Below are 25,732 nucleotides of genomic sequence, written 5' to 3'. Positions count from 1 at the left end.
CTTTAACCGCACTGTCATTCAATCAGATTTAACCCAACTGCTACCTTACGCTATTTATTCTCCAATATATGTCCTAATCTTTCTTTCACTCTGTTAAATATTAAAAAAAGTGATTTAGTACTTTCCATTCCTGGCTAGCGATCTGTGAGAATTAATTAACGTGATTAGCTGATTGATCGACATGATGATGCAATGGCACTCTGTGCTGGGAGTATTCATTAAGGAATGTTACAATGCTCTTCTTGGCAAGAGAGATAAAGTTCTCACCACAGAGATCATGAGATCACTCATTGCCACTTTGAACTCAACAGCGAGTACCCTTGTTTTGTTGCTGATTGTAAAGTCCAGGTTGTAAATATACAGACAAATGTTTAGTATTTGTAGTAATTATAATTAAAATAAAGTGTTGAGATTTGTGATAGGGCCACTTTCCTTAGTTAAGAATTCTTTTATAAATGTAATGAGCATGTTTGTCTCTTTCAGGCTCATCTGCAGCCGGTGCTATCTATCCCATCTTTAATACTCCTTGCACAAGCAGTAAAAGGTACAAACTTATGAATGTGTGTCTGGTATTAAGTTTTCATCGTATGCATAAGGTTTATGGTATGAAATACATAATTCCTGTCTACTGTTTTTGGAAAGCATTCGTTTTCAGCAGGTTACTAAAGTTTCAGGAACTGGAGACAAATATATGAGTGACTAAAACCTAGTATCCTATTGTGCAATTAGGCAATGTTCTTTCTAGGTTAAATCAATGTAAATAGTGTGAGGTAATGACTATCTATTTGCCTTAGAGAAGCAAAGGCACCTGGGGGTATCCACAACCTGCATCACTACTTTTAGTGACCTGTGTTACAAGGCCTAAAAAGCAAACATTAACTATCTTAAAATTCAAAGTACTAGGAAGTCTGAAGCTTTCTTCTTAAAATGGACTGATGTGCAGACTACTAACGCAATACCGAATATAAAATGGTCATTATACAGTTTGCATGGAATTTTTTCATTCCTTAAACATTGTCTGATGTAGCAGGTGTTGAATTCATTTTCAGGATAGAAGCCTTTTTTCTTTGTGGTGTCTATTCAAAGGCAGTATCAAGATTTGTCTAAATACTTCCGGTGGCGGACATGGAGAAGTAGGTCACATTTGATCGCTCCCGTTTGTGACTGAATTTTTGGACCTTTTCTCCCATTTGTCCCCCAATTTTATTGGATAAATCGGTGGAGAGTAAGACGGTGAGGAGAAATCCCCCACTACTGTATTTAGAATTAGACTGGAAGTGGCCGTGTAAGAAGACAAAGTTCAACAAGAAAGACGCGGGTAGAGCCGGCCACGCGGGAAAACATGGCAGAGAGGCGGCATAGTGGTCGACGGAACAGCTGGTGAGGTTTTTTGACGAATGTTTTGCCAAGCTTAAGAAAGACATGTTGGACCTGATTAAGGCATCGATTGATCAGGTGGTGCAGGGTCAAGAAACCTATGGGCGTACGATTCAGGAGGTGGGGAAAAAGGTGTCCGAGCATGAGGAATATATAACCGTGCTGGAGGCCAAGGTGGAGATGATGAATGACCGCCAGCAAAGAATACAGGAGAAGCTGGAGGACTTGGAGAAAAGGTCCAGGAGGTCCTGAGGGCAGTGAAGGATTGGACGTAAGGGCTTATGTGGCAAGCATATTGGAAAAGGTGATGGGGGCTGGGGCGTTTCCACAGCCCCTGGAAGTGGATAGAGCGCAGAGAGCCCTTGCGAAGAAGCCCCGAGCGAATGAGCCGCCGAGGGTGATGGTGGTACGAATGCACTGGTTCCTGGACCAGAAACATATTCTACGATGGGCCAAGAAAGAACGGAGCAGCAGGTGGAAGAATTGTGAGTTGTGCATATATCAAGACCTGGGCGTGGATTTGGCCAAGAGGCGAGCCGGATTTAATCGGGCAAAATCGGCCGCCTTTAAGAAGGGGGTGAAGTTCGGGGTGCTGTCTTTGGGTCACGTTTGAGGACCGGGAATTTTACTTTGAAACACCAGACGATGCATTGGCTTTCATCAAGGACAAAAGACTAGATGTGAACTAAAGACACTGAAACTTGGGGGAGAGCATTGCAGTGGCGATTTGGTGAAAATCATCTTTACGCTGTTTTGAATAAGTAGTGTTATGTATAATTAGGGGCTGTTTCTGTTTCTAAAGTTAACTTTGTTTTATTGGGAGCTAGGTGGAAGGGATTTTTTCCACTGTTTGTTTACTGGGAAATGTGATGTTTTGAATACGTGTCCCCAAGCGGGGGAGAGGAGGGAGAACAATGGGGAGATAGTATGTTTGGCGCCATGGGCAGGAGCTATCAGGTCAGCTAGGTCAGCTGACTCACGAAAGCACAGTGGGAGGCGAGCAGGTGATAAGCTTGATATGGGGGGTTGGGTTTCTGCTGCTGTTACTAGACGGGAGGGGGGAGAGCTGCTTTGCTGACTGGGGAGGAACTGTTACTAGGGGACAAATGGGAGGTCGAGGACGGCAGATGCCTGAGGGTGGGCTCGAGGAGGCGGGGGACGCAAGCTGGAGGCTGGCCTAAAAAGAGTGACAGCTAGTCGGCGGGAAGTCCCCCAACCAGGCTGATTACTTCGAACGTTAGAGGGCTAAATGGGACAGTCAAGAGGGCTCGTGTGTTCACGCATCTGAGGGGACTGAAGGCGTACATGGCAATGTTACAAGAGACACACCTAAAGGTTACAGATCAGACTAGATTGAGGAAGGGGTGGGTTGGTCAGGTATTCCACTCCGGGACGGATTCTAAGACCAGGGGGGTGGCGATCCTGATTAACGAACGGATGACATTTGAGGCAGGGAGAATTGTGTCAGACATGGGGGGCAGGTACACAATGGTGAATGGGAAGCTGGAGGGGATGCGGGTGGTATTCCTGAATGTATAGGGCGGGGTTCTCCAATCCCGCGGCAGTGTCCACTCCATTGTAAGCGCCGTCGCATTTTACAACGGTGTGAACGGGCAGCTCCCACGACTAATTCTGGCCCCTCCAGGGCGCCAGTATGGCGCTGGAGCAGTTCCCGCCGCCCCAGCTGCAGATCCCGGCGCGAACTCTGCACCGCGAGATCCGCGCATGCACAGTTGCGCCGGCGCCAACGAGGTCATGCGCAGTGGCCTCCTTCAACACGCCGGCCCCGACGCAACATGGCGCAGAAGTACAGGGGCCGGCGCGTAGGAAAGGAGGCCCCCAGCCACCGAGGCCGGTCCGCCGATTGGTGGGCTCCAATCACGGGCCAGGCCACATCGGAGGCCTCTCCTCCTTTTCTCTCCTCCCCCCCCCCCCCCCCCCTCAGGCTGTTACCCAACCCTTACACGCCGAGGTCCCGCCGGCCCAGAGCAGGTTAGAACGGTGCCGGCGGGACTCTGCTCTTTTCTTACGGCCGCCGGGCCGGAGAATCGGTGGGCCGTCGCGTAAAGCGGCCCGCGACCGGCGCCACGCCGTTGCCAATGGTGCCGATTCTCTGCTCTGCGGAGAATCGCGTGGCACGATTCCCACAGCCCGCCGGTGATCCCGCCCATATGCTGCAAACTGGCATGGTGTGGAATTTATGAGGCGGGTGTTAGGTAAGATCCCAGACCTAGGGTCACATAACTTGATCATGGGAGGAGATTTCAACACAGTCATTGATCCAGAATTGGACCAGTCAAAATCCAGGACAGGAAGGGTGTCAGCCGTGGCAATGAGCTGAGAGGGATAGGTTTGTTGGGGAGATACTTCAGGTGGACAGGAGATATTTGGAAGCCCTGGACGTGGAGCTACTGAGGGAGCGGCGGAGGTTAGAGGTGGAGTTGGGGCTGTTGTCTGCAGGGAAAGCAGTGGAACAACTGAGGAAGGCAAGGGGAACGGTCTATGAGTATGGGGAAAAGGCAAGCAGAATGTTAGCGCACCAGCTCAGAAAAAGGGAGGCGGCCAGGGAAATAGGGTGAGTTTAAAAAAAAAAAATAAGAGGTGGGACCACGGTCCTGGACCCAGTGGGAGTGAATGAGGCGTTTACAGTAAATTATACGACTGAACCCCTGGCTGGTTTGGAGGGGATGAGGCAGTTCTTGGGTCATTTGAGGTTCCCGAGGGTGGAAGAGGAACTGGTGGAAGGGCTGGGAGCCCCAATTGCATTTAAGGAAATAATGGAGGGGTTGGAGGGCATGCAGTCAGGCAAGGCCCCGGGACCGGATGGCTTCCCAGCAGAATTCTATAAGAAGTTTTCGGAGATATTGAGCCCACTGCTGGTGAGGGAATTTAATGAAGCGAGAGAAGGGTGTCCTCCCCCCAACAATGTCGCAGGCCTTGATCTCAGTGATTCTGAAACGGGAGAAGGATCCAGAGCAATGCGGTTCATACAGGCCAATCTCCCTCCTGAATGTGGACGCCAAATTGTTGGCTAAGATATTGATCACAAGGATAGAAGATTGTGCTCCGGGGTGATAGGGGGAGACCAGATGGGATTTGTGAAAGGCAGGCAACTCACGGTCAATGTTAGAAGGCTCTTAAATGTTATTATGATGCCCTCAGAGGGAAGGGAGATGGAGGTGGTGGTCGAGATGGATGCAGAGAAGGCTTTTGATCGAGTGGAGTGGAATTACCTGTGGGAGGTGCTGGGAAGGTTTGGGTTCGGTGAGGGCTTCATTGACTGGGTACAGTTGCTCTATCAGGCACCAGTAGCAAGTGTGCGCATGACCCGGTTGAGGTTGGGTTATTTTAAACTACACCGAGGGACAAGACAAAGGTGCCCCCTCCCCGCTACTGTTTGCTCTGGCCATAGAGCCACTGGCCATGGCGTTAAGAGCTTCTAGGAACTGGAAAGGGCTGGTTCGGTGGGGGGGGGGGGGGGGGGGGGGGGGGGGGGAGGACGGACACCGGGTCTCGCTTTACGTGGATGACTTGCTCCTGTTTATCTCACATCCGTTAGCGGGATGGGGGAAATTATGCGGATCTTGGAGGAATTTGTCAAGTTTGTCAAGTTTTCGTGCTGTAAATTGAACATGGGGCAAAGTGATATGTTCGCGATCCAGGCGAGAGGGCAGGAGAAGAGACCGGAAGAGCTGCTGTTTAAAATGGTAGGAAGGAGCTTTTGATATCTGGGATGGCTCGGGAATGGAAGACGCTGCACAAGTTATACCTGTCTTGCTCGTAGAACAAATGAAAGAGGACTTTAAGAGTTGGGACATGCTCCTGCTATCACTGGCGGGGAGGGTACAGACCGTGAAAATTACGGTCCTCCCCAGACTCCTGTTTGTCTTTCAGTGCCTCCCCATCTTCATCCCGAGGGACTTTTTTAAACGAGTGAATAAGGTGATTTTGGGCTTTGAGTAGGTTTGCAAAACCCCGCGAGTGAAGAACATATTGTTGGAGCGTAGTCGAGGGGGGGTGGGGGTTTGGTGCTGCCGAACTTTTGTAAGTAATACTGGGCGGCCAATATAGCCATGATTAGGAAGGGGGGGGTGTCGGTGCGGGAGCAAGTGGAGGCGGCATCCTGTAAAAACACAAGTTTGGGGGCACTGATAACGGCACCTCTTCTGCTCTCTCCTGCCCGATACTCCGGTCATAGTGGCAGCCCTGAGAATTTGGGGGCAGTGGAGGAAATATAAGAGAGTGGAGGGAGCATTGGTTTGGACCCCGATCTTCAATAACCATCGGTTTGTACCAGGCAGACTGGATGGTGGGTGCTGGAGATGGCAGAGAGCAGGAATTGGGAGGGTGGAAGATCTATTTATAGACAGGAGCTTCCCCAGCTTGAAAGCTTTTCGAGGATAAATTTGAATTGCCAGCAAGGAATGGGTTTAGATATCTGCAGGTATGAGATTTTTTGAGAAGGCAGGTTCCGACCTTCCCGCTCCTGCCACCACGGGGGATACAGGACAGGGTAGTTTCCAGAACATGGGTGGGAGAGGGCAAGGTATCAGATATCTACCAAGAACTTATGGAGTCTGAGGAAACTCCGATAAAGGACCTGAAGGGCAAATGGGGGGGACGAGCTGGGGGGAGAGCTAGAGGCGGTCTGTGGGCGGATGCCTTGAGCAGGGTTAACACATCCTCATCATGTGCCAGGGTTAGCCTGATACAGTTTAAGGTAGTCCACCGGGCGCACTTGACGGTGGCCTGGATGAGCAAGTTTTTTGGGGTAGAGGACAAGTGTGTGAGGTGCGCGGGAAGTCCGGCAAATCATGTCCACATGTTTTGGGCATGCCTTGAGCTTAGAGGGTTTTGGCAGGGGTTCGTTAAGGCTATGTCCACGGTACTTAAAACACAGGTGGTGCCGAGTCCAGGGGTGGCAATTTTTGGAGTGTTGGAAGAGCCGGAAGTTCAGGGGGCAAAAGAGGCTGACGTCTTGGCCTTTGCCTCCCTGGTAGCCCGGAGACGGATCCTACTAATGTGGAGGGACTCGAAGCCCCTGAAATTGGAGACCTGGATTAGTGACGGTCTCAGTCTCGAGAAAATAAAGTTCGCCCTAAGAGGGTCAATGTTAGGGTTCGCCCGGAGATAATTAAAATGGCAGAAGAAGCAGAAATCCAGGGGGGGTGGGGGAGGGCTAGACTATTGCTTTATTGGTGAGGGTGTGAAGGATGTGATGAGGATGGAAATGTTTATTGTACCATGTTTATGTTACTGTTATTGCTATTATTAAAAACTACAAATACCCTAATAAAAATATTTTTAAAAAAAAAAAGATTTGTCTAAATTACTGCTGCAGTATTACCAAGCTTAAGTTTCAATTGTATATATATTTATGGGGCGGCATATGGCGCAGTGGTTAGCACTGGGACGACGGTGCTGAGGACCCAGGTTCGAATCCCGGCCCTGGGTCACTATCCATGTGGAGTTTGCACATTCTCCCTGTGTCTGTGCGGGTTTCATCCCCACAACCCAAAGATGTGCTGGTTAAGTGGATTGGCCACGCTAAATTGCACCTTAATTGGGAAAAAAAAATAATTGGGTACTCTAAATTTATTTTTTAAAAGTATATATATTTATTCCCATGCACTAAAATTATGAATTGTTTATGTTCTATTTCTCAATGTTGATTAATAACTATTATCAATTAAGCTGATAATGATGAACCATAATTGTCAAGACTGAAATCCAGCCAAAGGAAGTATTGCTGATAAAATTGTATCTACAGCTTAACAGCTAATTTACTGGATGACCGCTTTGCAGAACACCTCCGGTCCGTCCGCAAGCAGGACCCAGACCTTCCTGGTGCTTGCCAGTTCAATTCACCATCTTGCTCTCACGTCCACATGTCTGTCCTTGACCTACTGAAATGTTCCAGTGAAGCCCAGCGCAAACTGGAGGAACAGCATCTCATCTTTCGGTTAAGCACGTTAGAATCATAGAATTTACAGTGCAGAAGGAAGCCATTCAGCCCATCGAGTCTGCACCGGCCCTTGGAAAGAACACCCTACTTAAGCGTACGCTTCCATCCTATCCCTGTGACCCAGTAACCCCACCTAACCTTTTGGGCAATAAGGGGCAGTTTAGCATGGCCAATCCACCTAACCTGCACATCTTTGGACTGTGGATGAAAACCGGAGCACTGGAGGAAAACCATGCAGGTACTGGGAGAAAGTGCCAACTCCACACAGTCACCCGAGGCTGCAATTGAACCTGGAACCCTGGGGCTGTGAGGCAGTATTGTTAACGTTAGAGCCTTCCGGACTTAACATTGAGCTCAACAACTTCAGACTGTGAACTCTCTCCTCCACCTTCTCCCTGTTTTTAGTTCTAACAATTTATTTTTATTTTCATTTTTCCATTGACCTGTTTTTTACTCATGATGTGGAGATGCCGGCATTGGACTGGGGTGAGCACAGTAAGAAGTCTTACAACACCAGGTTAAAGTACAACAGGTGTGTTTCAAATCACAATGTGATTGTAAGACTTCTTACTGGTTTTTGCTCACCATTGTTTCTTTCTCTTCTCTTTCCCCCCCACTCCACTTAGGCCAACTGTTCCTAGTTCCCCTTTAGCATACTGCTCAACTTTGTTCTACCATTCACATTTTAATCTCTAAGTGCCACTATCAGCACCCTTCTTAGCTTTAATCACCTCCATTTACATTCTTTTTGTCTTCTGTCCTTGACACCTTTGTCAATCTCCGCCTATCGCTAGCCCCTATCCAGCCCCCCCCCCCACTACAGTATAAATCTTGCCCCCTTCTCCCTCCTCAGATGCTGCCAGACCTGCTGAGATTGTCCAGTATTTTCTGTTTTTGTTTCAGATTCCAGCATCTACGATAATTTGCTTTTATCAGCTAATTTACTGTTTTTCCACATTATTGTATGTATTTCTATACTTCTTGTGTGCTTGCCTCTTATATTTGTTTACTTCATTTTATGTAATGGGTAATATTTCAGAACCAAAGTTAGTTATTCTTGCCCTCCGTGCAACTGAAGTTTACAAGTGTAGGAACCATTAGCTTAATTTTTGAATGAAAATAGTAGTCCGTGATTTGCAGCAAAGAAATCTGATTGGAGAATCTTCTAACTAAAACTGGTAGAAGGGAACTGTGCAGCAGGAGGAGGACGGTCAGCCCTTCAAAGCCTGTTTTACCATTTAGTAAGATCATGGCTGATCTGGATCTCCGCTCCACTGTCCTGTCTGCTTCCCAGAACCCTAGACTCCCTGGTTTATCAAAAATCTATTTAACTCAGCCGTGAATAAATTAAATGATCCGGCCTCCACTGTTTTCCGGAGGAGAGAGTTCCACACCAATGACCCTCTGAGAGGGGAGCTCTTATTCTTAACTGTGCCCGTTCTAGTCTCCCGCACAGGAGGAAGCATTCTGCAGTTTTCACCCTGTCAAGTCCCCTCAGGATCTTGTATGTTTCATTAAGCTCTCATTCTCATTCTTGGCCCAGTTTGTTCAACCTTCACAGGATAAGCCCTTCAACCCAGGAATGATTGGAGCAAACCTTCTCTGAACTGCTATCATAATTATATATTTTTTTTCAAATAAGGAGACTAAAAATTGTTACAGTATTTCAGTTGTGGTCTCCCCAGGACTCTGCACAGCTACAGTAAAACGCCCTTGCTTTCATATTCCGTTCCACTTGCAATAGATACCAACATTCTATTTGCCTTCCTAATCACTTGCTGTATCTGCATACTATTTGTGATTTATATACCAAGACCTGCCTATGAGTAGATGACGCTGTTTTGGCCAGACCTTCGACATGGCGTGTCTCACCACCCAAATTGCAGATCTTTGCCTGGTGTCCTTCCTGCTTGCAGACGATTACTTTGCAGTTGACTACCATGTGTCCAGATTTGCTTCTGGTGTGACCAGCTCTGGGCTGCCCATGTAGAACAATTTGCCTCAATTACTCCAGTAGCAAAGCTGGAAGGAGGATAGCTCCCTTCACATCCACTTCGAGTCCCTCCTCAATAACAGGATCCATCTCTGGGCTACAATGGAGGCAAAGGCCAGGACGCCGGCCACTTTCACTCCCTGAACTCCCGGGCCTTACGACACTCCAAGGATCGCCACCTCTGGACTCTGCACCACCCATATTCCTAGCACCTTGGACGTTGCCCTGGCAAACCCTGCCAGAACCCCTGGCATGCCCATAACATATGGACATGGTTTGCTGGGTGTGGTAGTCGGCATTAGGGGTATTACGGTACCTAAGTTGAGGCTGTAAGATCATTGGTGTGGGAGGTACCTGAGACAGGATCATTGGTGAAGCCTGCCTGCTGGTTCCGCCTAGTAAGGCGGAGTATAAGAGTCTGTGTCTCCCTAGCAGCTGCATTCTGTACCTGCGCTGCTGGGGGAAACATCTAGTCCAATAAAGCCTTCAATTGTCATCCAATCTCGCTTCTGGAGTCATTGATTGAGGATCAATTTATTGGACTAGATTTTAAAGAATGGAGCGCCGAATCAAGCCGGAGTATCTGTAACTCAGCCCCCACGTGGCAAACTCAGCGGCAACCTTCAAACACTTGCTGGCGTGCTTCAACGGGTACCACAGGACGGCCACGACTGCACCCACGGAGGACCAGAAGATGCAAGTTCTCCACTGGATGGTGAGCCCAGAGATCTACACTCTCATCGAGGATGCGGACGATTGCGAGGCCGCGGTGGCCCTGTTGAAAGGACACTGCATTCGCCCAGTAAACCAGGTTTACGCCCGACATCCGCTAGCGACAAGGCGACAAATCCCGGGGGAATTGCTGGGTGAATTCTACCGCGCGCTACTGGTACTAGGTAGGAACTGTGACTGCCTGCAAGTTTCAGCCAGCGACCACACAACTTTTAATCCGGGATGCATTCGTTGCAGGTATGCTGTCCTTCCAAATCCGTCAGCGGCTGCTGGAGAAAGAGACACTAGGCCTCAAGGAGGCACGGGCCCTTGCTAGCTCCCTGGATGTGGCCTCCCGAAGCGCCCCCATGTACGTCCCCAACCGCACGGCAGTCCCTTGGGCAGCGTGGAACCCACCTGCGGCCGACCCCGATGCATCCCCCATCTCCCCACAAGCTTGTTCCGCGCGGCCACCAGGCACCCTGAGGGGCGACGCTGTTATTTTTGCGGTCAAGCCAAGCACCCCTGGCAGCGCTGTCCGGCCCGCTCCTCCACCTGCAAAGGTTGTGGCAAAAAGGGCCATTTCGTGGGTGTATGCCAGGCCCGGGCGGTCTCTGGGGGCAAACCAGGGCCGCCACCGCAACCCTCTCCACGGGTAGTGTGGGCCGCGGGAGCCGCCATCTTCTTTTTCTCGAGCCACGTGCGGGCCCCGGGCGGCGCCATCTTGTTCCCCAGAAACCACGTGCGATGCGTGGGCGCTGCCATCTTGCCCACCCCCAGCCTTGTGCGACCCGTGGGCGCTGCCATCTTGGCTGTAGTCTCAGGACCCCAATTCAGATGACCACACACCGCCCGAGGAAAATCTTCAACTTTTACCACGACTCGCCTCAGTGACCCTGGACCAGTCTCCGCCCCGAACGCCCTCGACTGCGACGACGACCGTGCTCATCAACGGGCGCAAAACATCCTGCCAGATCGACTCCGGAGCACAGAGAGCTTCATACACCCCAACACGGTAAGGCGCTGTTCCCTACCCATACACCCAGTTAACCAAAGAATCTCCCTGGCCTCCAGGTCTCACTCTGTAGAGATCAAGGGATTCTGTGTAACAAACCTCACGGTCCAGGGAAGAGAATTAAAACATTTCCGACTCTGCATCCTTCCTCACCTCTGCGCTGCCACGCTCCTGGGATCGGACTTCCAATGCAACCTCCAGAGCTTAACCTTTAAATTCGGCAGCCCCATACCCCCCTCACTATCTGCAGCCTCGCGACCCTCAAGGTCGACCCTCCTTCCCTTTTTGCGAACCTCACCCCGGATTGCAAACCCGTCACCACCAGACGGTACAGTGCCCAGGACCGGACCTTCATTAGGTCGGAAGTCCAGCGGCTACTGAAGGAAGAAGGTATTACCGAGGCTAGCAACAGCCCCTGAAGAGCTCAAGTAGTGGTTGTAAAGACTGGGGAGAAGCACAGGATGGTCATCGATTATAGTCAGACCATCAACAGGTATACGCAGCTCGACGCGTACCCTCGCCCCCGCATATCTGATTTGGTCAATCAGATTGCACAATACAAAGTATTTTCCACGGTGGACCTCAAATCCGCCTACCACCAGCTCCCCATCCGCCCGGGCGACCGCAAGTACACTGCATTCGAAGCAGATGGGCGGCTCTACCACTTCTTAAGGGTTCCCTTCGGTGTCACAACTGGAGTCTCGGTCTTCCAACGGTAGATGGACCGAATGGTTGACCACGTTTCCGTACCTCGACAACGTCACCATCTGCGGCCACGACCAGCAGAATCACGACATTAACCTCCGCAAATTCTTCCATGCCACAAAAACCCTTAACTTAACCTACAACAAGGACAAATGCGTGTTCAGCACTGACTGTCTAGCCATCCTCAGCTACGTAGTGCATGATAGTCATAGGCCCAGATCCCAAACGCATGCGCCCCCTCATGCAGTTTCCCCTCCCCCTCTGCTCCAAGGCCCTGAAATGCTGCCTGGAATTTTTTCCATATTACGCCCAGTGCGTCCCCAATTGTGCGGACAAGGCCCGCCCACTAATCCAATCCTCGGTTTTTTCCCTGTCGGCAGAGGCCCTCCAGGCCTTCAGCCGCATAAAGGCGGACATCGCAACGGCCACGATGCACGCAATCAATGAATCCCTTCCCTTCCAAGTCGAGAGCGACGCGTCCGACGTAGCTCTGGCGGCCACCCTCCGCCAAGCGGGCAGGCCCGTGGCCGCCTTCTCATGCACCCTCCATGCTTCAGAAATCCGTCATTCCTCCGTTGAAAAGGAGGCCCAGGCCATAGTAGAAGCTGTGCGGCACTGGAGGCATTACCTGGCCGGCAGAAAATTCACGCTCCTCACTGACCAACGGTCGGTAGCTTTCGTGTTCGATAATGCACAGTAGGGCAAGATAAAGAACGATAAGATCTTATGGTGGAGGATCGAGCTCTCCACCTACAACTATGAGATCTTGTATCGTCCCGGGATGCTAAACAAGCCTCCTGATGCCCTATCCTGCGGCACATGTGCCAACGCACAAGTGGACCGACTCTGGGCCCTCCATGAGGACCTCTGCCACCCGGGGGTCACTCGCTTCTTCCATTTTATCAAGACCCGCAACCTGCCCTACTCCCTCGAGGAGGTCAGGAACCCCACCAGGAACTGCCAAATCTGCGTGGGGTGCAAGCCGCACTTCCACAGGCCAGAGAAAGCGCACCTGGAAGGCTTCCCATCCCTTTAAACGCCTCAGTATGGACTTAAAAGGGGCCCTCCCCTCCACCGACCCCAACACGTACTTCCAGAACATGATTGACGAGTACTCCCGGTTCCCATTCGCCATCCCCTGCCCCGCCATGACCGCAGTCCTCCACAGTATCTTTACCCTGTTCGGTTTCTCCGCCTACATACACAGCTCCTTCATGAGCGACGAACTGCGTCAATTCCTGCTCAGCAGGGGCATCGCCTCGAGCAGGATGACCAGTTATAACCCCCGGGGAAACGGACAGGTAGAGAGGGAGAATGGAACTGTCTGGAAGACCGTCCTACTGGCCCTACGGTCTATGAATCTCCCAGTCTCCCACTGGCAGGAGGTCCTTCCCGATGCACTCCACTCCATCCGATCACTGCTGTGTACCACGACAAACGAAACACCTCATGAATGTCTCCTTGCCTTCCCTAGGAAGTCCTCCTCCGGGACCTTGCTCCCAACCTGGCTGGCAGCTTCTGGACCCATTCTGCTCCGCAAACCTGTGCGGGCGCACAAGTCGGACCCATTGGTTAGAGAGGGTCTACGCTATCCCTCAGTACGCCTACGTGGCGTAACCCGACGGTCGGCAGGAGACGGTCTTCCTGCGGAACCAGGCGTCTGCTGGATCCCCACCCACCCCCCACCCCACCAACCCCACCCTCTCTCCCACTGGCGCACCCCACGGCTGCCCCCTTCCCAGGTGGATCGGTTCTTCCACTGGACCCACCCAGGGATGATTAAGCTACCGAAGAAGCCGAAGTCACGCTCCCAGAGTCACGGATGCCCGAGCCGGCGCCTGCATCACCGCCGAAACTGCGACGATCACAGATTAACGATCACATCGACTAATTGCTTCATTCTGATATGTACATGTAAAATAAATACTGTAAATAGTTGTGACATGTAATAAGGCAAAACATTGTACCACCAACGGGTACCACCATAACCTCTACCTCTACCACTCTATGATGCGAGACCACCCCTCCCCCCGCCGGACTCTCTTTTTAAACAGGGGGTGAATGTGGTAGTCTGTATTAGGGGTATTACGGTACCTAGGTTGAGGCTGTAAGATCATTGGTGTGGGAGGTACCTGAGACAGGAAGTTCATTGGTGAAGCCTGCCTTTTGGTTCCGCCCAGTAAGGCGGAGTATAAGAGTCTGTGTCTCCCTAGCAGCTGCATTCTGTACCTGCGCTGCTGGGGGAGACATCTAGTCCAATAAAGCCTTCAATTGTCATCCAATCTCGCTTCAGGAGTCATTGATCGAGCATCACTGGGCTCCTCGCACATCTGTCTTCTACCCCGAAAAACGTGTTCATCCTCGCCGCCGTCATGTGTGCCCGGTGAGCCACTTTAAACTGTATTAGACTGCGCCTGGTACATGCTGAGGAGGAATTGACCCTACTTGGGGCTTCCGGCTCTTAACTGCTCCTCCCACTTGCCTTTAAGCTCCTCCACTGGGGTTTCCTCCGCCTCCAACAGCTCCTGGTAGATATCGAACACTTTCCCCTCCCCCACCCAGGTACCGGTCTTGTAACCCCCGTGGTGGCAGCAGCGGGAAGGCCACCACCTGCTTCCTCAGGAAGGTTTGCACTTGTAAATACCTAAAGCCATTTCCTGGCGGCAATTTAAACTTGTCCTCCAGCGCCTGCAGGCTGGGAAAGCTCCCATCTATAAACAGGTCACCCATCCTTCTAATACCCGCCCTCTGCCAGCTCTGGAACCCGCCGTCCATCGTACCCGGCAGGAACCTGTGGTTATTGCATAACGGGAACATCCACTTTCAATGTTACCTTGATCTGCCACTTGTTGATCCAAATCTTGCACTGGTCATTGACCTCCCTGCAGTTCCCAACCAACTCAATGTATCTGGCAAGGAACATGAGCACATCTATGAGGGTGGCATGGAGATCATACAGATGATTTGTCACTATGATGTTGTTATGATGGAAAGTAAATAGAGATTTTGCAGGTGGGATCAACGGCACTGCACATTTTTGTTTTCCTTGAAAGCCTACAGATGTTTCAAGCATTTTGCTACGTTTTTGAATGTAACACTGAAATATCCTTTGCTGGGAAAATCTTGTAGGCAGAAGTAGTCCATGGCTGGAAATCAACACTAGTTAAATAAGATTCCGTTCCTGAAGACGGTGCGGCCCACCCACGTGCCTCCTTTCGTTATCTTGCCGCCTGCCCTGACTGTGTTATACGTACCGTGGCTTGCAGCTCGGATGTTGATTCTGGCCATAGCCAAATCTTGAGTCTTCACTGTATCGTTAGGCTTTAGTAAACATGAAGATCCATCAATCAGTGGGGAGCTTATTTGTTGTTGCTAACAATTAAATCTACCCAAGAACAAAAGGAAGCTAAAAGACTTAGAATTTTGATCAAATAGATACCACACTTGATCTTAACTGAGAAGTGAGAATAGGGGCAGGGTGATGGTGGTAAGCATAAGACCAAACTGATCCTGCGGACATAGACGCAGGATCGGACAGTCCAGCCCCATGTCTGAGGTACAACTGAACAGTGCAGTGGGGAGGAGGGTGGCACAGGAGATAACTATTTGAAGAAGAGCCATTCATAGAACATGGAACATACAGTGCAGAAGGAAGCCATTCGACCCATTGAGTCTGCACCGACCCACTTAAGCCCTGACTTCCAACCTATCCCTGTCACCCAATAACCCCGCCTATCCTTTTTTGGTTAGGCGGGCAATTTATCATGGCCAATCCACCTAACCTGTGAGAAAACATAAATTTCTTTACCCGTCAGTCTGGCCTCAATAAAAGTCTAGATGGATTTGCAGGTACAGCATTAGTTATTTTATTTGACTTGCAAGCCTGACTCAGTTCACAACGGTACAAAACACATCTTGCTTTCTGTACCTCCGGAATCGAGTGAGTCTGTAGAACAAAGAAGTCTCTACTGATACACACAAATGGCATCAAGTTTCACATACATGATTCCCATAGGTCATCCTATACCCCTCCTGACCTGGCCTTACATCCTAATTGGCTCACTTCCAATCCCTTCCTCTGGCCCCCTATTACCCAGCATCCTTTTCCCCTCCGTAGCTGGACACATCTCCTCCTTGCTTTGCCATGCGTTCTGAAATCCTTTGTCTGTGAACTCACCAGGATGAGACTGGCCTATCTCTACATTACAGTAACTAATACCTCTAAAACAATTATTTTATATCACATTCGTCATTCCCTCCTTTTATCATTCCATGATAACCGAACTATTCAATCCATAGCTACGGTCCCTCATCTAAAAAAATCCGTCGCTGCATTTCCAATTCCTGGCGTAGCCCCCCTTCATCCGCTGCACCCTCATGGATTTTGACAGCCAAGATTTTAGGGGCGTTGATCTGTTCCGTTGATCTGTTCCAGTGCACCCCGCATTCTACCCATCACAGATTTAAGGATGACTAGGCCCACAAAGATGCAGCCGATAGACACCACTAAATACATGGCCATATTTATCAACTAGTCCTTCCAACCTCCAAATCCCCAGTTACCCCAAGAGCCAGGATCCTGCATTCCGTCCAGGTGATCCATAAATTTAGTGATGTTAGCGGTCAAGTCTTGAACTCCCATGATACACTTGCCCTGTACTATGGCGCATACCCCACCCTCACGGGCCAGAAGATAGTCAAGAGCATACCGGTTCTGCATTGCAAACAACCGCAGCTGAGACAATTCCTTGGTTATTGCCCCAAGGGCTCACAAGGTTTCATTTCCCAAGATGGTAAGGCCACAAATAAAATAATTCCTATCGCTGACAGCCAAGGAAACCCCACACCTCCCAGTGTCAAGACGCTCCGAATCCCCCATCCGGCTGAGTGGCCCCGGTTGGGTGCGAGAACCTGAGGTTTTTTCCAGTTCTCGCAGAATTCAGCTGAGACTGCCCGGCGGGTTAACTGAGTATGCAGCATCCACGCCGAGGGGCAGGGGACTGTGGTAGAGACTAGAGTCCCAATAGCAATTTGGCGGGGAAATGGGGGTGACAAAACATTGGTCGCTGTGCCATTAAATAAAAAGTAGTATCCTTGCTCCGTGTGCAGGCTAGCATCACAATCAGTATATAGGTTGCGTAGGGATCCTCCAGTAGCCCAGTTTATCCAGCTTCGAAACGCCCATTCGGGCCGCCTAGTAATGTGGAAAGCCCTAGTCCCAACAGTGATATGAGAGACATTCGCCCAGCCACAAAGGAGCTGGAGGCCGGCGTTCAATGGAACGTAGGTGGTGTTGTAACAAACGCATTGGCCAGACGCCTGGGTGATATGACACCTGTCCGTACAGGTGGGGAACAGACATGTTATATTCGTTTCCACCTCTACCAGCAAACAGCCGTATCCTTCACTTCTGAAACAATTCTCGTACGACCGGGAATCCCTATTGGGAGTGAAGTGGCTAGGTATGTACGCCCTCCACCGTTGCAGCCTATCATACTGTGAGTGGGAACTATCCCGAGGAAGGGGAAGGCAAATAGCCGGTGGTGCTGAACCCGGATCGTAAGGAAGAGTGGCTTGCTCGGGCGGTGGCTCGGAACGCTGACAATGAACCACCGTTTGGGGAGTGCTCCAAAGCGGTGAAACAGAAAATAACCTAGACCCCGCTGCAGGGTTCGGGTAGCAGACAACCCGTCCGTGGCCATACAAGCGGTGGTAAATCAGGTAGAAGAGATTCATACTACCCGGGTTTTCCTCAGTTTGGCCTTTAACTAAATTAAGTGTATCTCCTGATAACCTACATTCTAGCTGTACTTCCCTTCTCACACGCCCCGTCCTCTCTCTAGTCCCCCTCTCTCTCTCTCACAACCTCTTCCTACCCTCTCCTGACAGTCTGATGTTACCTTTATCACACCAATCTTAACACATCCAAAATCAAATTTACATGTACTCCAAAAACAAGGTAATGTCCATATATTGTTCCCTTCCCATCGCCGGGACCGGTGCAATTGCTTCATGAGTCCTGCATTGTCCGTGAATTTGATGACCTTCCATGAGTCGATACCATGTCCTCGTATACGGGGGCAGCGAAGAACGTCACCTCTGCATAAATGAAATGTCCTTGTAGTTTGGTTGGGGTTACAAATGTAGATAATACTTCCCTTTTCCATGTCCGTCGCCAATAACACTCCAAGCGAGGTGAGGCCGTAGATCACACAGGCGGTGCGTAGCCACCCCATCATATTCCACACCTGTAAAATAGCACTGGAGAAGGGAGGCAGGTTAGTAACCGACCTTTTTACAGTAGTGGAGGTGGACCCAATTTACAGTGATGGAGATGGACCCAAGCACTCCGCCCCTCCACTTTAACTGCTGTGGGGGTGGTAAGGAGAACTTGGAAGGGCCCGTCCCATCGCGGCTCCGACCCCTTCCTAGTCCAACTTTTGACCATGACATAACTACCGGGCTGGACTGAAAGTGAGCTAGGTACTGGGGGCGATGGCTGGTGAGCCGCGCGGACCTGGCCATGGAGCTCCTGGAGCACCTGAGTGAGGGCTAGAACATAGGTGGTCATCTCTTCAGTCATATGGTGAAACTGAACCAGTCTGGAAGCATGCAGGCCCCAGGGAGTTCTAAGAGGCCTGCCATAAAGAATCTCGGCTGGAGAGAGCCGGGCCGGTCCTGCAGGTGTAACCCGCAGCTGGAAGAGTGCAACGGGGAGCAACTTAAGCCATGTCAGTCCCGTGTCTGCTCTTAATTTAGCCAATTTAGTTTTGAGGGTCTGATTGTGTCTCTCAACCAACCCGGCCGCCTGCGGTCTGTAAGCACAGTGTAACTGCTGCCGTATGCCCAACTGGGAGCAAAACTCCTTGTTAATTTGTCCAATAAAATGAAGCCCATTATCAGAACTTAACTGAGCTGGTATACCGTACCGGGGAATGATTTCCCTCATCAAAACTTTAACCACAGTAGCAGCTTTATTATCGGTAGTCGGATACGCCTCGACCCATCTGCTGAACACATCCACAATGACCAAAACATATTTATAACATTGACACCTTTCCAACTCAATGTAATCCATTTGTAGCGTCTCAAAGGGACCACTGGGCAACGGGGTTTGCCCCATCCCACAAGGGATACCTTTTCCGGTGTTATATTGCTGACAAATCAAACACCGATTACTGATACTCTGGGCCAACCCCTGCATTTTAGGGTGCCATCAAGTGTCCAGCAACAAATCACTAGTCCCCCGAGCCCCACAATGAGTTGCAAAGTGTACACATTCGATGACCCATAAAGCCAGTACATCAGACATACAAGTCTGATGTGCTGGCGTCCATAAAGAGGAAACAGAATCATATGTACAACCTAACCGTTTCCACATTTGTTTATCATTCTCAGGAGCGTCCTCCTGTAACCTTATGACGTCTTGGATGGTTGGCATTGGCTTGTCGGAAGCAGACATATTTATAGTAGATCATTTAGTCTGACTTAACATTTTAGGCACCATCACTTGCTGAATTTGCACGGCTGTCCGCGCTGCACAATCTGCTTGTTCATTACCAACGTCAACTGGGGTCTTACCATTTGTGTGGGCAGCGCATTTAATGACGGAAATCTGCGCGGGCATAAGGAGGGCCTGCAGTAAGACATTAACTAAACCCCGGTAGGATATTTCCGTGCCTGCCGAGGTAAGGAATCCCCCATTCTTCCAGAGTTGTCCGAAGTCATGAACTACCCCGAAAGCGTATCGGGAGTCAGTGTAAATATTTACCCGCCGATCTACCCCAAGTATACATGCACGGGTGAGGGCAAAAAGTTTGGCTTGTTGGGCTGAATAAGGGGTCTGGAAAGCTGCCGCTTCTAGAATCAGACCATCCTGTTCTACGATTGCATAACCGGACAATCTCCGGCCAGTGGGGCTTACTAATGCACTGCCATCAACATACATAATCATGTCAGGTTGTTCTAACGGAATATCACTCAGATCGTCCCTTATTGTGGTAGTTTCCTGAATCAAGGCTAAACAGTCGTGACCAGGTGCGTCCTCATGGACAGGGGGACCGCTAAGAAAACAGGCTGGATTGATAGTGGTACAGTATTTAAATGTCAGACGTGGATTGTTCAAAAGGTATATCTCATACCTATTCTGACGAGCTGCGGTAAGATGTTGAGTTTGCAGTTGCCCCAATAGTGCGATTACCGAGTGGGAGCTATATACCGTAATATCCTGTTGGAGAGTGAGAGCATGTAACGGCTGTGCGATGGCATTGATTGAACGTATATCCTGTACTAATCAGTACTGGTCTGGCTTGGCTGGTTTAGGCACAGCAAGTATGGGGGTGTTACATTCTGATTGGCAAGGACCAAAATACCCTGTTGCAACAGCTCTCGGATTAATTTGTCTATAGACGGGGCTGCAGTCGAGTGTTAATCGTTTCAGGGACCTCAAAATATTTTATGGCAGTGCCGTCTGGCATGACTTGAAGTGCGTACTCTGTTGGATCTGAATGATCCACTGCCCTCCTTACCATAGGTCCCAGATCCCTGGCATGGTACTGGTCGTGGACCTGACGTGTAATATGAGGGCTTACTGAAGCTGACTGTGGCCATAAATGTGGTGGTATTGTAACAAAATCGGCTGTACCTTCTTTTCCCGTGACTGTGGCTGTAACTTTGACTGGCCATTCGGTCCCAATTAATGGCCGGTATTTGTCCCCCAACTCCCTGTTTTGTCCAGTTCTGTCATCGGCCAGGGTAACGTGATGCAGTGAATGTTCAATGTCTAACGTCCACCACTGGGGGGTGATAGAAATATAGCACTGTTGTCTCATCCTCCATGATTGAACCGTTATCCCTTCGTCTCCGCACTCTAGCTGTAGCTGGAAGATACACAGTAAATCTCGGGCCAACAAGTTACAGTCCAATCCAATAGTCGCTACAAACTGATGATCTGCAGACTTATTCTCGTAAATGACTGTCACAGGTTCAGAAATAGGATACTCACACACCTGTCCTTGGAACCCCGACAAATGCTGGGTGTGGTCGGATAGTGGTAGGCGAAGTTCTGATTGCACAGAAGACATGGCTGCTCCAGTGTCGATTACAAATGAGTGATGTTGATCTCCTATCTGCAGAGAGATAATAGGTTCCCTGTCCGATTGGAGAGTCCTTATGACTAAATTAGCTAGTCAATCCTGTGTTGGGAAAGGGTTTGCCTGGGAGAAGTCCGTGTATCTCGTCTGTTCTCCCCATGGTGGGTACCCCCTCCTTTGGGTCTGGTAGTCTCCTTCTGCTGCCTGTCTTTTAAAGGGGCATTCCTGTTGCCACTGATCTGCACGGCCGCAATTAAAACATGAATTGTTCCCTCTATATCTGCCCCGTCCTCTTCTCCCAGTAGACCAATGGCCCCTCAGAGGGGGCGGCGGTTGTCAAGCTTTTGGCTGCATACAGTGGGCCATAAAAAGGAGCTGAGGGTCCCTTTGGGTGGGTTTGATATCCTCCCCCTCGCTGATCCACCCACCCAAAGTCACAATATTGGGGTTCCAGCTGGTAAGCTACCGTTTCTGCCGCTTGTTGGGGTCTCAGATCATCCTTTTTCATTACATACTCAGTCTTAACCTTTGTAACTGAGCCTCCTTCCTGGCCTACACCCTCCTTCCAATAAAATCTGACTGCCCTTGCCATCTGGGAAGGGTCGTTCTCTGTCCAATTCATGTTATTACATTTCACAGCAGTAGCCACGGAAGGTGGTAGGCAATGCATTGACATAGCACAATATTGAGGGGAATTCTGACCATTTTGATATGGCAAGTCGCCTGACTGCCCACGGTAGATTTCATTAAAACGTTCCAGAAATTCCTCTGGCTCTTCAATCTTTTTAGGTCTGAGGTCTAAGATAGCAGAAATATTTATGGGCTTTTGAAATGTGCTATTCAACGCATTCAGGATTTGTGTCCGTCTATCGTTGTCCAACGCATGGGCTTGCTGAAGTGCGGCGTGGCTAGCATAATTCAAGTGATTAAGGTGATTGCGGTACTCTGCTGGGGTTAAAACCTGCTGGACTAGGGCCCAGAGGTCCCTAGAATCAGCTTGATAAATTGAGATGGTAGTTCTCAGGGAATCCACGAAAGCAGCAGGAGATTTTTTTCTATCTGAGAATGTAGCCATAATAGCCATCATCTCACTGGGTGTCCATGGGAAATAAATGTCTACCGTGGGCTGGGCCCCGGCGGTCACTGCGTCAAGGTTTGGTATCTTCCTAATCGGCAACTGTCTCCGAGTCTCACCAGGGGGCACTCTAGCTATTTCCTCTGGTTCTTCCAAGACTTCGACGTCCCTCCCTGTCACTAGAGGGAGCTCTTTCTCTTCAGAACCATCCCTTTCCTCCCCCTTTGTTCTCAAAGTTTGCGGTTTCCCCTTTGTCTGAAGGGACTTAGGTGGTATGAACATAGAACATAGAACAGTACAGCACAGTACAGGCCCTTCAGCCCACAATGTTGTGCCGACCATTTATCCTAATCTACGATCAACTTAACCTACACCCCTTCAATTTACTGCTGTCCATGTGCCAGTCTAAGAGTCGCTTAAATGTCCCTAATGACTTTGACTCCACCACCTCTGCTAGCAGTGCATTCCACACACCCACCACTCTCTGTGTAAAGAACCTACCTCTGACATCTCCCCTATACCTTCCTCCAATCACCTTAAAATTATGTCCCCTCGTGACAGCCATTTCCACACTGGGGAAAAGTCTCTGGCTATCCACTCTATCCAGGCCTCTCATCTCCTTGTACACCTCTATCAAGTCACCTCTCTGCCTTCTTCACTCCAGTGAGAAAAGCCCCAGCTCCATGAAATGAAATGAAAATCGCTCATTGTCACAAGTAGGCTCCAATGAAGCCACTGTGAAAAGCCCCTAGTCGCCACATTCCGGCGCCTGTTCGGGGAGGCTGGTACGGGAATTGAACCCGTGCTGCTGGCCTGCCTTGGTCTGCTTTAAAAGCCAGCGATTTAGCCCAGTGTGCTAAACCTTTCTTCATAAGACTTGCCCTCCAAAACATCCACTTTCATTCCATGATCAAACACAAGGAAACTTTGGGAATGAGTGCATGTCAATTTCTTTGAAGTGGAAGGGGAAAACGTACTTTTGTTTTAGTCGATAGCAATGGGCAAATGTTGAATCCATGCCCAATATCACAAGTGCCCAAACTATTGAAGTTTTGAGAAATTAATTTGCAATTTATGGGTTGCTAGAGGTACTGGTTTCAGATAATAGTCCGCATGCTTGATTGTTTCTGGTTAGGATCAGGCCCTCCTCTCGCTGTCCGAGATCGGGTCCTAGAGCTAACTGGGCTTGTGGAACAGAGCTCCTCTTCCCTCTTAGATCGTGAAGATGGTAAATTAGGACCCACGCTATCAACCAAAAGGGCTGGAGTGACTGGCATGATTGGAATCTGGGGAGCAGTGACTGGATATAAATTATTATACTCTGGTGGTTCTGGAATTAGTGCAGACAATGCTACAGGTGCAGTCGGAACCTTTGCTGACATAATCAAATCATCCAATTCGTCATTTTCTGTCAATTCAAGGCCAGCCATTGAACTACGTAGCCCATTGTTTGTTTGTTTTTTCTTCACTAATTGGAATCCCCATTTTAAGGGCATTTTCTTGCCAACTTAATAACATGATCTTATCCCTCTCATGTTGACAATATTGTCTCCATAATCTAATTAACTCTTTAGCTTTCATACTTTGGCTATTTTTTTTAAAAAAAAATTTAAATTTTTTATATATATATATATATATATTTTTTTTTTTGTGCTTATTTATAACCAATGGCAATTTTTGCTCCTTGGCAAAATTATGAAAAAGGTTCTAACCGTGTTCTTTTAAAACTTAAAATATTTGAAAATTCAAATTGAATTACTGCAACTTGCAAGCTTAGCTCTGATCTCAACTCAGAACTAAATTTACGATTTGCTTAACACAAACTTGTATAACATTTACAACTTAATTCATTCTTTATCTTAACAATTTTTCTTTTAACAAGTTTTTCTTACATTCTCAAAAATGTTGGCTGCTATCAATGAGGGAGCAGTTAGCTGCGGTGATGTATACCGGAGCAAAGTCAACTGTCATCTCCAGATTTACACTTTTTAAAATGGTGTCAGTGAGTTTCTTTCAGTTTCTATTAATTCACAAATAAAATGAGATAAACATTATTTCAAGTAAGTAAAACTTAAGATTCTGGCAATTTCAATCAATTGCTTTCGAAAATAATAACTTTTATCAAAGAGGTGGAGAAACCCACTGGTTTCCTTTAATTAATTCAAAACGTAACTTTGCTGGAGTTCACTGACTCAAAGGAAAGGTATCCGATTACACCACGGGCTGCTGCTGTTATCTCAAGGCCTGTGTGAGAAGCACTGTCTGTAGTCTTTAACTTTGGCTGCTGCTGTTAACCCTTTGAGAGACTTCTGCTTTAACTAACATGCAGCATCCAGTTCTATGGATGTTCTTTGTTTTGAAATTTATCCAAGCAATTCCCCATAATCTCAACTAGTCCTCAGAACTGCGTTTTTCGCCACTACAGTCCAAGGGTACAATTTTAGCTTAATCAACTATAGATTTGAAACACTCATACATGGAATTGAATCATCTGTTTTAGATGTTGCGTCAACCCAAAACCTAACCCAAGCCGAATCAGAACTCACGCATGGAATTGAACCATCTTTGTTTAGATGTTGCATCAACCCATAACCTAACCCAAGCCGAAACAGAACTCACACATGGAATTGAACCATCTTTGTTTAGACGTTGCATCAACCCATAACCTAACCCAAGCCGAATCAACATTATGAAATCCCATCAATTAAATTTCTAATCCCCAGACTGACCTTTGATTTCGTCGAGACGATCTTTCCGTACCAACTGCGAGTGACCAGACTAATCAGACGATAAGAAGAGGGGGAAAAAGCATTGCGCGGTCATTTTCCAGCTATACATTGTGGGCCCCTTCTTCCCACTCTCCCTGTTCATAATCAGTCTAATTCTGAATTCGCGGTTGGTCAGAACCATCTTGAGAAATCCCGGGTTTCGGGCACCAAATGACAAAACATAAATTCCTTTACCCGTCAGTCTGGTCTCAATAAAAGTCGAGATGGATTTGCAGGTACAGCATTAGTTATTTTATTTGACTTGCAAGCCTGACTCAGTTCACAGCGGTACAAAACACATCTTGCTTTCTGTACTTCCGGAATCGAGTGAGTCTGTAGAACAAAGAAGTCTCTACTGATACACACACATGGCATCAAGTTTCACATACACGATTCCCATAGGTCATCCTATACCCCTCCTGACCTGGCCATACATCCTAATTGGCTCACTTCCAATCCCTTCCTCTGGCCCCCTATTACCCAGCATCCATTTCCCCTCCGTAGCTGGACACACCTCCTCCTTGCTTTGCCATGCGTTCTGAAATCCTTTGTCTGTGAACTCACCAGGATGAGACTGGCCTATCTCTACATTACAGTAACTAATATCTCTAAAACAATTATTTTATATCACATTCGTCACCTGCACGTCTTTGGACTGTGCGAGGAAACCGGAGGAAACCCTAGCAGACACTGGGAGAACGTGCAGACTCCGCACAGGTGGTGACCCAGCAGGGAATCTAACCTAGGACCCTGGCGCTGTGAAGCCACTTGTGCTACCGTGCTGGCCCCTACTTTACCCTGTGCTAATTATCTAGTTGCATCATGAAGGTAAGAACTATTTCTGTAAGATAAGTGTCTCACGTAATTTATTTTCCTTGTTTAGACATGAGCTGTCGAAAGGCGAGACTACTTTTGTTGGATCCAGTGACCCTTTTACTGCTGTCCCTGGGATGCCCTGCCTTGCACCTTTACAGAAGAACAAAAGAAAAGATTTTGACAAAATATTCAGTGACCAGCTTATAATAGTAAGC

At 48.8% G+C, this 25,732-nt stretch overlaps 1 protein-coding gene across 3 annotated transcripts in view; it reads left to right on the top strand.

The window, feature by feature from the left end:
• Window positions 1-25,732, top strand: part of esco2 (establishment of sister chromatid cohesion N-acetyltransferase 2) — a 111,835-nt gene that overhangs the window by 29,409 nt on the left and 56,694 nt on the right. For all 3 annotated transcript variants that reach the window (XM_072499474.1, XM_072499471.1, XM_072499472.1), the window contains exons 5-6: window positions 484-544; window positions 25,585-25,726. In XM_072499474.1, the coding sequence (XP_072355575.1) occupies window positions 484-544; window positions 25,585-25,726 (203 nt within the window). The remainder of the gene's footprint in view (window positions 1-483; window positions 545-25,584; window positions 25,727-25,732) is intronic.

Source organism: Scyliorhinus torazame, chromosome 4 (assembly GCF_047496885.1).
Source record: "Scyliorhinus torazame isolate Kashiwa2021f chromosome 4, sScyTor2.1, whole genome shotgun sequence".
In the NCBI taxonomy this organism is placed as follows: Eukaryota; Metazoa; Chordata; class Chondrichthyes; order Carcharhiniformes; family Scyliorhinidae; genus Scyliorhinus; species Scyliorhinus torazame.
Note: the sequence above shows the minus strand (reverse complement) of the source record. Positions and strands in the feature narration are given on the sequence as shown.